The sequence below is a fragment of the Rhea pennata genome, chromosome 2 (genome assembly GCF_028389875.1).
Source record: "Rhea pennata isolate bPtePen1 chromosome 2, bPtePen1.pri, whole genome shotgun sequence".
NCBI classification, from domain to species: domain Eukaryota; kingdom Metazoa; phylum Chordata; class Aves; order Rheiformes; family Rheidae; genus Rhea; species Rhea pennata.
In genome coordinates, this window is record NC_084664.1 from 80080231 (window position 1) to 80096745 (window position 16515).

At 35.0% G+C, this 16515-nt stretch overlaps 1 protein-coding gene across 2 annotated transcripts in view; it reads right to left on the bottom strand.

The window, feature by feature from the left end:
• Nucleotides 1–16515, bottom strand: part of RETREG1 (reticulophagy regulator 1) — a 64504-nt gene that overhangs the window by 15994 nt on the left and 31995 nt on the right. Inside the window, exon 1 of one of the 2 annotated variants that reach the window (XM_062569832.1) lies at nucleotides 9582–9780. The exons of the other annotated variant lie outside the window; for it this stretch is intronic. Within the exon in view, the coding sequence (XP_062425816.1) occupies nucleotides 9582–9616 (35 nt within the window). The 5' untranslated portion in view covers nucleotides 9617–9780. Of the gene's footprint in view, nucleotides 1–9581; nucleotides 9781–16515 lie in introns of those variants that run through there. 2 annotated transcript variants of the gene reach the window in all.

A 16515-nucleotide genomic window follows, 5' to 3' on the forward strand; every position in this document is an offset into this window, starting at 1 on the left:
AACACTGCACCTGTATTTAATTCTCCTTGAAATCTTTAACTACACATTTCAGCCAAAGCCAGGACAACACGCCTGACATCCTGGACAGCAATGTACTTGCGCCTAAAGCCACCTTTGCTTAAATTATAAGTTATTGCTCTCATTTCTCCCAAGGACACAGGACACAAGGGGTGTGGGCTGATTCTGAAGTGTATGTTTTGGTCCAACTACTGCCTGTAGTTATACTTGTGAATTTTTACAACCTTAGATATGGGCCAGGGAATAATTTCGGATTTTTCTCCCACATACACAATATCCATTTTTATCTTACATGAGCATGTTACAGACATTTTATTTTTTGTTGCACTGCAGACATATTACTTAGAAATACACAAATAAAAATGATTCCAACTGAAAGGAATCATTTTCTTCTATTTTCAAATACAGTGACTAAGTAACTTCACTTTGAGAGAGATCAGGAATAATTTAAGTCAAAATGCCAGCCTCCTCTGTGCCTATATTTAACTACCATGTATCACCTTGGCCACTGGGTGGTGACAGGGCAACACCACTATTGCAGCTATGCTGGGGAGCCATTTTAAATTAACTTAAACAACACACAAGCGGGATTTTTATTCAAACTCTTATGTACAAGTGAAGTACAGAACACAGCTAACCAGAAGAACTAGTATTTCAACCACTGCGTAAAACTGATTAAACTTTAAAACTGAAATCGTTGCTTTGTTCCTGATATTATTAAAGAAGTTTGATCTCCTCTTACATTACCAAATGTTCTGGGTGAAGGGGTTCCACCCTCTTTGAAAAAAGAAAAAGAAAACTTTTAAATACTGTATCTGAAAGTCACTGGGTAGGAATGTCGTGTCTCAGCCTAGATGACTTCTGTAAGATTGAGAACATGCAACATATTTGCTGCACATGCACGGTGCTGCATGCAGGTAGTTGCCTCAGACAGAGGACGTAAATACAAGTATTAAGTAACTCAGGAAGAACATTGGAAGAAGCCAGCAGGAGGCATTAGGAAACCAGTCCATCTATTAGGAGCATTAAACAGAACTTCTTCTCCTCCCATGCACAATCCCAATTCCTATTTCCATCCTCTGTGATAACTACTGGCTTGAGAAAAAACACTCAGGCACTTTTTTGTCTTATGACAAAATACAGACATGTGATTTTTAAGAATAGGTTATTCTCCTTAAAGAAACATTGTTCCCTGCTTTTGTAAACCACTCTGCAGCATTAATAGTATCTACTCAAGAGCTGCATGTTTACCCTAGTGTTGAAAACTACTATTATGGCAGCAGTATGAACTGTAAAATCATTTTATAGACTTTACTCCTATCCTTTATTTAAAGCTATTGATAGATTTAAAGTGGAGCTTAATGGAAGCATAAGGAGAGAAAAAGATAGCTCTGATGCTGGCTATTAGAACAGCACTTAAAAATATATAGGTCAATTGTAGGTCATTGGCTTATTAACTTTATTGGAAAACCAGAAAAAAATAAAGATGTAAGCTACAATAAAATGCAAATCTAGCAACCACTGACGTAACAACACAGATTGATAATAAGAAGATATTATAAGATGCATTGGGACAACTGAACAACAACAGCTCAAAAGGAAGTTGGAGTTGCTTCTCTTAGGTGTTAACAATGTTTTCTTTTGCCAGGCTGAAAAGACAGGAGTAAGAGCTGCAGCACGGACAGAACACATTGCTAGACGCTTTGGTTGCATCCTCTGAATTTGGTCTTTTGACAGAGAAGAAACCAAGGAAGAGGAGTGGATTGTAGAGGTGATGTTTACTTGAAAATATTACAAACCCAGAACAACGTTTACTCCACAAAAGAATACTTCGTACTTGTAGTGCTAAGCCACATGAAACCATGAGAGACATCTTATGGCCACACTTTTTTATTTTATAAGGAATGACAGAGACTATTTTTAGGTCTCAATCTGATCTTAGGCAATGAGACAGTAAGAAAGTTAGAATACTGATCATTAGTATGACAGTTAGATGCCACATACTGCCTCTTCTTGTTCGTGTCCCCTCATAAATATCAGTCCCAGGTACAGCTGTGTCCCTCTTGTCCTTTTTCCCCAGAGCCTGTTTGAGCTTAAGTGTTATCTAGAGGTCAGAGGGTGGGAACAAGGGGGCAGCAACAGAGATCCTGGGGAAAGCAGAGGGCAAAAGAAAGAAGGGGGGTGCAAAGTATATCAATATGTATGTAAAGACAGAGGTTCTGTCACACTTTTGTAGAAAACAGAGATAGACACTAAACATGCATTAGCTCCAAAGCCGAAAGGCAAGTAACCATGCATGCTCCAAATAAATTCATTTTTCAATCATCACATTTAAATGAAAAAAGAAAAAAAAAAAGATTCATGAAGTGTTGCAGATACCTAATAAACGTGGGGTGCATGACTCTGACATCATCCAGCTAAACTACTTCAGCATAATGTTAAGAGTTATTCATAGTACCTTAGTAAATTACTTAAACGTGAACTCAATACTTTCTGCCAAAGAACTCCTATCAGGGTGTTTCTTGATTTGAGCTGATGATATAAGTAGTTGATGATATAAATAGTCAAATCTCTCTGAACATCTTCAATTTTTTTGGAGCATCAATTCAGAAATAAAGTTTTATATTCTGATTTCTTACACTGAGTTTGATTTAAACTGCTACAGCTAAAACTACTGTTAAGAAAATTGAAGATATTCAGAGAGAAAATTAATTGTTCAAATCCTTCTGACAAACTACTCCATCATTTCTAAAACCGAGCAAAGGTATAAACTGCTACCCAGCAGCTGTAAAAAACATCACTCCCCTTCCCCAGATGCTTCAACCCATCACAGTCAGAGACTCTTGCCAGCAGAGTCAGTGGCATTGCTTTCTCTAAAAATGACTAATGGTGTCATGGCTCTCATTTTGTATCTAGACATCTGTTCAAGCAAAGCCTCATCAAGTTCTCAGAAAGGTCAGGAGCTCTCATGTTACTAGTTTAAAGATCTCTTCATGATGTGCCAGATTTTTTTTTAAATTATGTGTATACAGCTTTATATGCATCTTCATATATAGAGACTACTCAGAACTGCAGCAGTGACAAAGTACAACATGATGTGGCAAAACTGAAGGATTGTATCTACATAAACACAGAGTTCGTAATTATAGAGCTTTTACATCTTCTCGATTTCCCAACTGTAAACACACATCTGGCATCTTTGCAGATTCTGTAAGTATAATTTAGAATATATTAGTCAAGGTGGAAGAGTTAAAAATTACATTCCTAAAGATAAGTAAAACAAAATAAAGGTAATGTGACTCTTCAATTTTTTAAAAATTAATATCCAGAAAGACTATAGGAAGTCAAATTTTAAGGAGCACTTAAGCAGTACAAGCTCAGAATGTAAAAATCTGATAAAACAATGCAGCTATAAGTGACATGGATATCTAAGGACAAACTTTATAGGTTACCAGGAGTTAAATATAAAACAAAACTAAATTAAATCGTGTGTAAACTGTAAGTAAAATCGAATCTAGAAAGTTAACTTTTTCAAAGCTTTCACAGTCCCATCACATGAGAAAAGGAATCACCACAGTGCAAAAGTGAATGACTGTAATCACGTAGTTACAATTCTGTGAAACAAACATTTCCTACCTGAAGACCTATGCCAAAATGCATTTAGAACTTCCCTTGTCTAAGTTATTCATGTACGGTGATATTAGATAAAAATGGCATCTAGATAATAAACTCTGAATAACATTTTAAATGCCCCTCCATTTAAATTTCAGGTGAACACATACTCAAAACAAACATAACAACCTCTCTCCCCAAAACATAAAATAATGTAAAAAGAACAAATTACAATTAATTGTAGAAAAATACTAACGTCACAAACTCGTGAAATCTATTATTTAACTGTGTAGTAGAAAGTAATGTGATATTGATCATCCTTTATTATAATAGAGTATTTCAGATTTGTGAATATCGTGTGCACTGCTTGGAAGGACACAATAACAAATACCACTGAACTCACAGCATAGCATCTTAATGATCTATGTGGCTAATTTAAAAGGCAATTATGCAGAATTGTGTTTTATGCTGTGCCACTTTTGGATCCTAATAGAGTAGTTAAGTATACTAAAATAATTAAATTTGTGTCATGTGGCTATGACAAAGGCAGTAACACTTGCAATTTAAGAGAATTACTGGGGCACCAGGTAAAATTCTGCTTTCTTCAAAGAGTTCTGTAAAACAATGTTTTGTAACTGAAAGAATGAGGAATATAATAAGCATATAAAAATATATTCTGTTCTCAAACAAGCAAGAACTTTCATCTAAGAACTTGCTACAAAGTTTATAAACTTTTTCTAAAAGCAATCTCTCCAGCTTGCAGATATTGATTAATATGTATTTATTTCCCAGTGCTATTCTGTAACCAGTGCAAAGGAAAATCCTTAGGCTGTCACCAACACTTAACACAGTGGAAAACATATTCTTTATCCAATCACATCCAACATCCTCTCAACACTAAAGCTTAGGCGCACTTGGACTCTCTCCAATATACAAAGTTAGAATGATTTCGTTTTTAAATTGAAGTTGGAAAATGTATTTATTGACCTTAAACAGTAAATAACATCTCCCAAACTAAAATTACCCTTTAGCTATTAGTCCTCTTTGTAGCTCATATACATTGTTTGTAGGACCTAAACGAATTCTTTCTGTTAATACCATGCAACACCACTTCTCAGACTTAAAGTGTTTTCTTTCTGACCTCATCTATCTTCATTCAGCATTTCAAATGTGTGCTTTTTAATAACAGTGAGTGGGTACAATTTACTTTTGCTGTCTTCTCAGGAGGTGTGCAATAAAAAGTTAAAAGGTCGTATTTCACAGCTTTCAGTAACATGTAACATGCATGCCCCTTTTATTTCTTGACTAAGAATATTTTTCATAATATGACTGTAAAATCAACATGCTTAAATAATCAGCATTAACATTTGATAACGCTGGATTTTTTTTTCCTCAGTGGACTGCCAGCAGTCTAGTAAGGTAACACGACTTTCAAAAAAAATAGAACATAATCAACCTTTGATCTCTCCCTCAGTACACTTCCTGCAGAGTTTTTTTTAACTAGTCACTATGATGTTTTCTCCTGTCCAAAATTTATAGGAGCATCTTACCACCAATGTGCTTCTAAACTCTATCAATCCTGTAAACAAAGATTTCATCCTTATGTTGCTAGCCAAGAACAAACTTCTCCTACAAAGAATGCAATACTTGCATTATAAAAACACTCAAGTGTTTTGCAAGGAATATGTCATTTCGGTTGCCTAAAAAAAAATAGCTACTATGATTTTACTCTGGAGGGGAGGCGTTTAACTCTTCTTTCAAGAAAGCTGTGATGTACAACCCCAGTCATTCTAGACAGTCTTAATCAGGAGCTTTATAGTCTTCCTTCAGACAGTCAGATACAAACTGATTAACACCAACTCTTCTCAAAGTAATTCCAGTACACAAGTTCCTCAACACAGCAGACTGCTCTAAGTGTCTTCTTGCTGTCAGATCAACAAAATACACTCTGACTAAATTTGGGACATTTCAGAGTTCATCTTCTCTACAAAGACTTTCTGAAGCAAATTAATGAGTCAACTCTCATAGGAAACACTTCCTTTGGCCATTCATGTCTGATTTGTGGAGAAGAATATCAGCTATTCCAGCTCGAGGCCATTTACAATGTAAAATGTCATCTGATAGTTATGTGTTGTTAATCCAAAGCCATGATTTAGTAAATTTTTTTTTGATTTTTAAAATGGCTCTGCATGAGAAAATAATTCTGTCAGTGTCACATAAATACTATTAGAGACTCCCTTTCTATTTAAATAAAAACTTCAGTAATATGACACTCTACATATTGTTGTCTTTTTACCAAAACAGTAAAAGGCCTGGGATCTTCCAGGTCAGCTTGGAACTGAAACTGGTGATGCCAAAGAGACATTTTTATTGCACTGTTTTTGTTTACATATGTAAGGAAGTCTTGTTCCCTGTAGACTTCCTTGTAAAGTTCTATTTGCAGAACTTTAAACAACTCTGCCCAGTTGTTAAAAGCAATTCCTTAACTTTTATTTTTCTCCCTCAAAGATAATTCACTTAACTCTTTCTCATAAATGTTCAATTCCTTTTTCTCCTTCAGCCTCTTCTTCACTGGGATACTTCGTTCATGGTCTCTCAAAGTCAATCAGCTAGGAAAGATGAGCTGGGCATTCCCTGCATTGCACAGCAGTTGCACAAAAAGGAAAATTTGATTTTCAAGTGCCAGACAAAGACTACTTTAACCCACAAAAACACTCATGATGACTTTCTGGGTAATATTACTACAAAGAAACTTTAACACTCTCTGTGAGGCACTTCATTCTGACTGCTGTCCATGAGTCTTCCTGTGTGCAGTATGGGCAGGTCATCATTTATTTCAATGCATTACTGAGCGTTCCTAGCATGATCTAACCACTTTTTGCCTACACTTGTGCATTGAATTCAATCATAAAAGAAAAATGAAACATTTGTTAAAATTAGTAGAAGAAACATCTATTCTTATACCATTATAAACCAGCATGCTTTCTGTAATTAAATAACAGGTAGATTTAACTTAAAACTGAATCTTGATTTTTGTAAGTTCATACATTAACTAGATAATAGTTCAAAAATATAATATAGCTTTATTGGCTAACAGTTCAGTGTACCATCCTATTCAAACAGAGGCACATTACAGTGATTAGAACAACAAAGAGATTGTCCTAATACAGGACTTTATACCTCTGTGTTTCTTTGAGGCACATTTAGCTGTATGCTTACATCACTTTAGAATAGAATATACACAGTACTTAATATTTTCTTAACCATAATTAGATTCCTCATGAACTGGCAAATCTTTTGTTATTAATTACACCATCTCACATCAAAACTATGGGAGGCCTGATAGAGAATTATTGGGGGAAAGTATTGTCCTTATGCTAAACCATTTTCAGTCCTTGACCTTTGACAGCATCTTTGCTCCCTGCTCTTTATCTGCTACTTCCCAGAATCATACAAGAAAACAAAACACAAGATACAAGTGGGAACATAGTCTTCACAACTCTTAGCCTTTTTACTAGCCTTACCAAGAAATATTTGTGTATATGTTAATTAATTATTAAGTATTTAAATTCACAGGCTGACTAACAGACTACTAACCAATATTACGTGTTTAACTATGATGTTAATGAAATATATTGGTAAAGCAATAGTACGTATTTTCTAATGTAGGACATGATTTCAGGAGGGGAGAGTATGTAAGTATTTGACTGCATCTGAGTAGGAGCTATAAGGCTTGTGGGATGCTGCAATCAATCAGAGAACACAATTCGTTCTACAGCTTCTACAAATACATCACTGCCTCTTTTTCCTTTTCTTAATACATAAAACAATGCCTTTAACTCAATATGCTCTCAAAAATATCCCATTAGCTGCGCATTTACATTAAGATCTCTCAATCTGCAAAACAATGAACTGCTCCAGGACAGTTCCCACATTACTCTAGTACAGTTCCCATGGCTCCTCCTTTTATCCTTTCTGTTCAGCCTGGACAAAAATGTTTTGACTTCCTCCAAATCTCATTAGCACTTATGTAAGAATGTTCTCCAACATTTGCTACTAACAAGACAAAAAGGCAAATTGAATCCAGAAAAATCTGAACTTTTTGATTGGATCATTTCCTCAAAACTTTTTGCTCAACAGGAAAGTCACAAAAGGATTAGGGACTAGGATCAGGGCCAATTAATTTAATGGGAGTTACAGAAATGATAAATAGCAACAGCAGACCCTATGATGACTTTCTGAGTTACTGCTTTAGACGCATTTTTCCTTTTTTTTGATTAATAAAAAAGCTTTGATGTATAAAATAAGAAGTCTTTGAGGTTTGGGCTTGTAGTGTTACATTTAACTGGCAAAGCTTGTTATGGGCCTTTATGAAGACAGACGTGAACAAAGGAATTTAGACATTAAGAACCTCACGTGTTTCACATGCCAAATTAACTCCTTTTGCATGCTGGTAAACACCACACTAATTTTATTTCAAAATCCAAAATATCATATTATTTTCCAAAACTGGTAGGATTTTTTTCTTCCATTTTGTATTTGATTAAAAAAATCTCATTGCCATAGAAAGACATGATGTATATCCTGTAAGCTTGATTCAAAAGAAAAAAGAATGATTACAATGAGAAATCCCTTCTTAATGCATTGTTCATATCACTGTTTTCCTGTACTGAAATACACAGAATTTAACAGGAGTTCCTGCCAAACAGTTGATCATGGGAAGTAATTAACACTTCAGTGGCTATCAATAACCAATCAACATTTGATTAAAAAAAGGGTTGCCTACTGCTAAAATTACTTTTAATCTATCATATATAGGCCATCATTTAAAGTCCCTGTAAACGGAAATGTGTAGGTGAACCCCACCCATGCAGAGACCCAGTTTTGCCACTGGGGATCCATTCACCCACATGTATCCAAGTAGGTGACTGTGTCTGAACATACTGACCTACAATAGAAAAGCAGAAAAGTACTTTTGGTACTTGACCCATCTTAGAACAACACACTGATATACCTGTTGGAGAAACACCCACCATGGGTAAATTTAAATGTAGCTAGAATTCAAATTGCAGGCCATAACTGTATGTTAACTTCTGATCATTGAAATTTCTTAAATTTGCCTGTTTACACCGGCAAATGTAAACATTGTTTGTTTTTAAACTAGCCTCTCAGTTTCCACATATATGACAAATTTCTATTACAAAAAGCAGCGGTTTTGCAGAATCAAGTATTTCATTTAATTTTTGAATTAGTATTGAAATAGTAAAAATCACAAATAAGGGAAGACATTTAGACTTTTAGAAACCCAAGCTAGAAACTCTGCCATAGTCAAACATCAATAACACTATATATGCATGTAGTTAAATATAATTAGCACAGTTATTTTCACAGGAATGCACTGTTTGAAAACATATTTGAGAAAAACCTTACTTGTTAGACTGCTACTAAATTTTAGATCCAGTCACTCTCTTCTTCCTGTCTGCTGTTTTTATATGTGAATTGAGATTAAAAATAAACTTCAAAAAGACAGGCATACCTCAAATGGACACAGTGCCCTATCTCACAGTAATAAGTTACGGATCTTTCAGTATGTAGCTCCACATAAGTTATTCACCTCTCTGATGTTTTGAGGCTTATAAGTTGTCCCATGGTTGGGAAAAGTTACCTGGTAGAAATCAGTACTTTTTCCCATTCAGCTTTATTTTTAAAATTGTGTAAGAGCTGTACAGCTTAACCTCTATGTAGACATTATGATCTAATACTTCTCTCATCTAAAAAGCCTTAGATTAGTTTTAGAGGAAACCCCCTAAGAATTAGATGATCCATTGTAATGCAGAGAAAACTGATGTTAGATCTAGGATGCGAACACTGGAATTCATCTAGATAAATTACAGAAAGTTTTGGTTTATATGATTCTATATGAAAAGGCCACCAGAATCAGTTTACAGTACCTTTCATCTTGTCCCAGATCCTCACTGTCTGGCATTTCAGATGGAAGGAAGGAGGAGGGGAGTTAAAAAAAAAAAGAAAAAAGAAAAAAAAAGAGCAGTATATCTCTCTACCAGTCTAGTAATCCAAGCAAAGATCTTCTAGTCTGTTTTGTGCTTTAGAAGCAACAACCCAGGAACCTGTTCTGTTTGCTCCTGAGAAAACTGCTGCTTGCTCAGAAAGCAAATGTTTACAACACATCCCAAATGTCTGTTTGTCTTGAATGAAGTTCAGAGGGTTCAGCTTTGATTGGCCACTGCTATAAATAAACAAGTCATGACTCACCTCACGCACTATGACAGGGTATTTAGTAGCAAGCATGCCAAAAGCAAAACATTTTTTTCTTTTGGTCATGTGAGAGAGAATCATCACACAGCTATTACATTTTATTTGTCTGCTACCACTGGAATTTTTCCTCCATGTCTCCCTTTTCTCAGGTGTAACTAAGCACAAACCAAAAGCACAGGAAGCTAAAAATCACAAGGCTTTAAAGTAACACATCTGCAAAATAAATAAAAGCTTACTTTAAATATAAACATATTCATTTTTTATTTCCCACAAGGCGTCAGTCACAAGCTGTGAGGAGCTAAATTATTTTCCATTGACTAAATTTATGAATGAAATAAAAACTTAGCAGTTTTACAAATACATAGACTAGGTACACAGGTCTCCAACGAAGACTAACTGCATTATTTGAAAGTCCGGATTCCAACCTTGTCTGCCTCAAGCAGTCTCAGCTGTCTTAGATACGCCAGTAAATTGTACTGACCAAGTCCTAGAGTAAACAAAAGTATGCTAATAAGAGGAGGGGTTTTGCCAAAATATTTCTACCATTTTCTTGAACAACGTTCAGTGAACAGGCAAAATCACTCTCTTTTCTTCTTCTTCTTCCTCCTTTCTGTTAAAAGTCTAGCATGATTAAAGTCCTATGTCTAAATTATGAAGGCAGTACACGTGTATATATACACACACATAGAAATATACGATTTGTGTGCATGTGTGCGCGCATGTGTACGCACAACAGCAAAACTGCTCAATTCCAGAATTTTCATTAATGATGTGCACCAACTTGAATTTCAGATTAAAGTCCATCCATTAAGAAAAAAATTAAAACAAATCACTGAAATCCACAAACACGCAATAATAACATTCAACATTTAAATGTAGCATCCAAAATGGAAGCAAGTGGAACTAAGCTCTGCTATGAAACTTTAATTTCTCTTGTTTGTAGACATGCATTTCAATACAGTCTTACAGCCACAAATATTTTTCTATGGCACTACCACCTTTTAATACACTAGTTGATCATGTTCAGAAGCTGTAGAGCTTTCAGTATTTTGTCTATCCTTGTATTTCAATACAAGCTTGATGTAATCCAGGCTACTCAAATATTCATTTGAGCTGTTCATTTCTTAGTTACATTCAGTATAAGGTGCTCATCACTACAGCAGAAAAATGGTTCACAATTAATCTTTACAATTCTTTACAACTCTTTCCCATCCCTCAAGTGAGGTAAGGAGAATATCATAATCTTATTTACTTATTGATAAGGGAATCCTGGAGAGATTAAGTAAAAAATGTCTACTAAAGCTGTACCTAAACGAAATGTCAAGGACTTGTTACTTTCAAAGCAGAGCATTTCTAAAACACTTTCATACTCAAAGGCTAGTTTCTACTGATTTCAGTCTTCATAGTTTTTGCAAATCAGACTCCAGAAAAGTATAAGCACGTAATTAGCAGTACTCTAATCACGGTAATGTATTCTGCCTCGTATCACAAAGACTATTTAGAAAATTCACCTCAATTTTCTGAGTCTTAACTCTTCCACACCCAAAAGAATCAGAGAAACTTGTACTGAGCAAACAGGAGATTTCTCCTGGCTCTGGATCCAGACTATTTCACAGCCCAGTAAGATGGAAGGTCCTCTCCAACATACCTGGGTGAAGCAGTAGCAGGTGAACTACTAGAAGTACTAAACTAAGACAGACCAAAGGACTTGGAGCATCTCCAATTTTATCCAAAAGCAGAGCCTCAGGAATTATCCAGTGCTACCTTCTCCAAGTGTTCTTCCAGCCCTCAACTTGTGGCTTGTGAATTCGGTGAACTAGATGTAATGTCCACATTTCTTAGCTACCCTCAGCAGACTTCCATTCTGCAATAGCACTCAAAATACCTTGTGCCAAGGACTTCCACTGCTAACTACACGCTGTGGAAAAATCTACCCAGTTTTAATTTCTTTGAGCTGGCCACTTCAGTTTCAACTAATTTTTAATAAATCTCATCCTAGAACAAGTAGATAAGTGTTATTTCTGTTTACATTTCCACTGTTACTTATCATTTTTATGGACTTTATCACAACCTTTTTGATGGGACTCCAGAATTCTGAGGTGGAGCTAGACAGAAAGAGCTAATCCTGTATTAGAATTTTTTAAAAAATCTCTCAAACTTGCAAAAGCTGGAAATGCCCAGAAAAGACAAAATTGATTTACACAGTGGTTTAAAGGTATTTTTGTTCTTGCTCTCCTCATCTTTCCTAACAATCCTTAATTTTTTGACCATTGATAATCACTGCACTGACATTTTCATGAAACAGTCCATTACAATCTGAAGATCTCTGTCCTGAATGATAATAGTCAGTGCAAAACGAATAACCTTATGCATGGATTCATAAAATTTTTCTCCTTATATCTCACTTGATATTAATCTTAAATTTCACCTGCCAATTTAACAACCAGTCATTGTGACGTTAAGGATGTTTTCCTCTTGTTTTCCTCTTCACAGTAATCCTCTAAGTAGCCTTTGTAACCTCTGGTTTTTTTAAAAAAAAAAGAACCCAAACACTTCCACAGTATATAACCCTATAGAACTTTGATAGTTGTCTACCCCTCAAGGAGAAAAACTGACTAATAACTTCTATTCTCTGTTTGCTATTTTTTAAACAGTTGTTTACCTATATAAGAATCTTTCCTATTATCCCCTGAACTTACTTTCCGTAAGAACCTTTGTGAAGGAAGTTTGGATGACTTCTGGAAATACAGCCTTTTGGACTGTATTTGTCAACTTTATCTTTCAATGTCCTTGTTCATTCTCTTAAAGAACATACAGATTTGTGAAGTCTGATTTCCTTTTTTCCAAGAAAAGCATTGACTATTCCCCCAAAATGCTGTATTTAACTGTTTGTCCATTATACTCCCCATATACATTCCACCACATTGCCCATTACAAACTGTATTACCAGATTGTAGTTATCTAGGTCTCCACTGGAATCTTTTTTAAAATTGTGCACCACCTTCAGTAACTTCCTGTTACAAAGTTATACAGTAAAGTTCGTAGTTCACCTATTTCAACCTCAAACTCCTTAAGAGCTAGTAGGTGAATATCACCTTATCATATTTGTTATTCTTCTATCTGTTGATTAGCCTCTTCAACTGACATTTCAATTTGGTGTCAATCCTCTGATAAGCCCCTTAAAAAATTTAGTATGGTAAGCGGAAGCTTCGTAACTCTTTGCAGTGAACACAGAAAGATTCATTTAGTTATAGCACCATACGGCCATAGTGCTATGGCTGTATCTTCTCTGTATTCTACTTTTCTACTTAATTATCTATTGGATGTGAAGGGCCTGTGGTAGATATCCTGCTTCTGTTGTATTAAAAGGACAATCAAATTAACTAAATTTATTGACTTCATTGATTAACACATTTCAACCTTTTTTTGCAACTTGCTCCTCATGCTCTTTTGGCCTCCCTTACCACATTTTCACACTCAGCCTTTCAAGCTACATTATCTTTTTTATTTTATTTGGATCACTTTAAGAAGCAATCCTTCTGACTTTCATTCATCTCCACTACCCTGCTCTTTAACCAAACTTCCCTTATATCTTTCCCAATGCTTCCTTGATAGTTATTACATATTTGCTTTTACCTTCACATATTTAAGATATCCTAAAAGATGAGCTGGCATGCAGATCAGATGCCAGCCTGCCAGATTTCTTGATCAAAGAAACTTACCACTTTTGCTCATGCTAAGTACTTACTTAGTTTGAACATACGTTATAATAACTAAGAAAATGACTTCCCCTTAAACCATATAGACATTTGTATGAAACTTTCCTTCTGCAGATGGGCACTGAAGACTTCAGAGGAAGTCATCATCAAAAAGAGAGGAAAAAAAGAAGCTACACCTTTACCAGGGAAAAGAAAGACGCCTTACTGAGTAGCCCAGAGGAATTAAAATAGTGTTGAATGTACTGTTCTATATGTGCAGATACTGAACATGCCTGAGGGCTTCAGTGGGTGGGTGAAAGACAGCGTGCTCTCTTTGTGGAGTGCAAGGGGAATAATCTGGTATTGTGTACTAGGAAGTATACACCATTCTTTCTGCAAGCTTTCAAAGGTTTTCATTAGTCAGCATCTGGCATATTTCAACTGGCCTACCAGCTCCAGAGTTGGTTACAATTACTGCCTTAGTCTGCATCTCTCCTCATCTAAAATGAAAGTAAGATCATACCTTCAATGTATAACCCTACTCTTAATTATGCAGCTGAGTCTCACTTCTAACAATGTGGATGAAAAAAAATAATGAATGCTACATGCCTAAAGACATCCTAACAAAACCTCAACTGACTCATGGAAAAATTATGTACCAGAACAGCTTTTCCTAAATGCAATTTAGATCATCCTGAAGAAATGGAAACTCTAGCTTTTACTTTTTGCAGACAACTTATACTGAGATTATTTTCAGCAAGATATGTTTGCAAATTGTCACTGTCAAAAGCACATTTAAGATAACTTATTTGAAATACACATTCATTGTACTGAAACCTTTGTTGAATATCTGTTCTAATTCTTTCTGATACTCCAAATCTGTTTTCAAAATGCATATGCTTATTATATTTGCTTATACTGACTTAAAATTTTGGAGAAGAGAGGAAGCCTTTCAAGACAGACCTGGTAAACATGCTCACTTCTTTGCTGGAATATTATACTAGTTATAACCTTAGTCTAGTAAACTGTGTGCTTAAAAACACCAAAGACATCTAGTACACACCAAACATTTATATTTATCTGTACATATGAATAGGAATGAGGAGGGGAAAAAAGTCAGTAGGTCATAAGACTAACAAAACCAATCAAAACCAGCACTCAGGAAAACTTTTCTGTCTTCACAGAATCCCGCATATTATGCGAGTCTCTTCTTCATACCTGGATGAAATAACTGATCGTTAAAATATTTTTAATTCTAAGCTGAACATTCAGGAAAAAGACAACATTCAGGTCTGTGATAGAAAAATAGATATGCAACATTCAAAAAACTAAACAAGATACTACATGTAACAAATATTTAATCAGTAGAACAAAGCATACATATACGTATTTTTAAAGAGCCACATAAAAATTGAATATGAAAGCAATGGGACTATCAGAAACCAAAACCTCATTTGTTCCAGGAACAATGAATTGTCATTGACAGACATTAGCATTTCATAATACAGCTTGCATGATAATGGAACAAAGAATATGAGATTATTTTCAAGTTTAATAAAAACAAAATAATAATAAAAGGAAACAAGAGGCACTTCAACAGAATTTAAAAAGCGAATAACTACACTCTAATAGTGTGAAGATAGCAAATTTCCCTCTGGTACAAATAGGATAAATCATGTTGGATTTGTGTGACACAGTGAGTGAAGAGCTGGAGACAGGTTGATAGAAGACCTTATCATTAAGTTTAAAATCGTAACAGCTCTGAGACTTTTTGGCCATGGGATCTTGTTAAAGGACTATAAAAGAAACAAATTTTGGAAAAATAAACAAACAGGAAAAACACCACAATCTGTCATCTAGCAATAATCTGAAGAATTAATAAAGATAATTGGATCTTTCAAAATTTTTCATAAGACTTACTACAGACTGTTTCATGAAATTGTTTTTTTTTTTTGTTTACTATACCACATTTCCTATTTACCTTAAGACCTACAAATGTACTTATATACTTGCTCATGCTTATCATGATTTATAATTCAGTTAAGTCACATAAAAATGCAAATTCTTTGTTTGACACACACAATAGTCAAGATTTTGAAAACTGTCACTCCATTTGTAACAGTGTGAATCTGGTTTCTTTCCCCATTGAAAAAAGATGAACTATCTGTAAGGTAAACCAAATAGCAAGATAACTATATAATAAAATCATTTTGCAGGAAACAAATTGGTAAAAGGCCCCACAGATTAGAAACAGTTAACAATGCATGAAAACTTTATGATATTTTTCAAGTGTTGATACAAGGAATTAAAAGGTAAAGCGGAAGAGTGTTTTGTTGCATTTTCTAACATTACTATTACATATAGCACATACCAATGCAAGAGAAAGTCTGCCAGTGAGCTACCAAGAAAAAGAGAAGACAACTCTGTATGTAACTCCGTTCAGAAAGTATAGAATTACTCAGCTACACAAAATCTCTGAGATTCTCCGGAGTCTCATGGCCATATACTGACAATACCTATTTCCAAAAGATCTTGCTAACATGCCACTTTGCCAAGACAACCCATCATCTCTTTGATATTGCTATCATCCTATGAAGGACAGAATACACGTCAGTTTTGGAACTGGTTATATGATTTATTTTTAGATACAATATAAGAAAATCTAAGCAGAGTGTAGTTAGCATAATTGTAAGGCCTAACTAGATTACTAGTCACCAGTACTGAGTTAGAACTTACATGCTTAAAGATGAATCACTGCAAGACTTCATGTACATCATAATGGAAGCACAGCATAGATATATATTGTTAATCATTTTCATTTATATCAACCCTATTCTTACATCCCAGCTTAGTGAGCTAAAGTTCTTGATTAATTTTCAGGATTGCTAGCTAAACATTTTCACACTAAAGA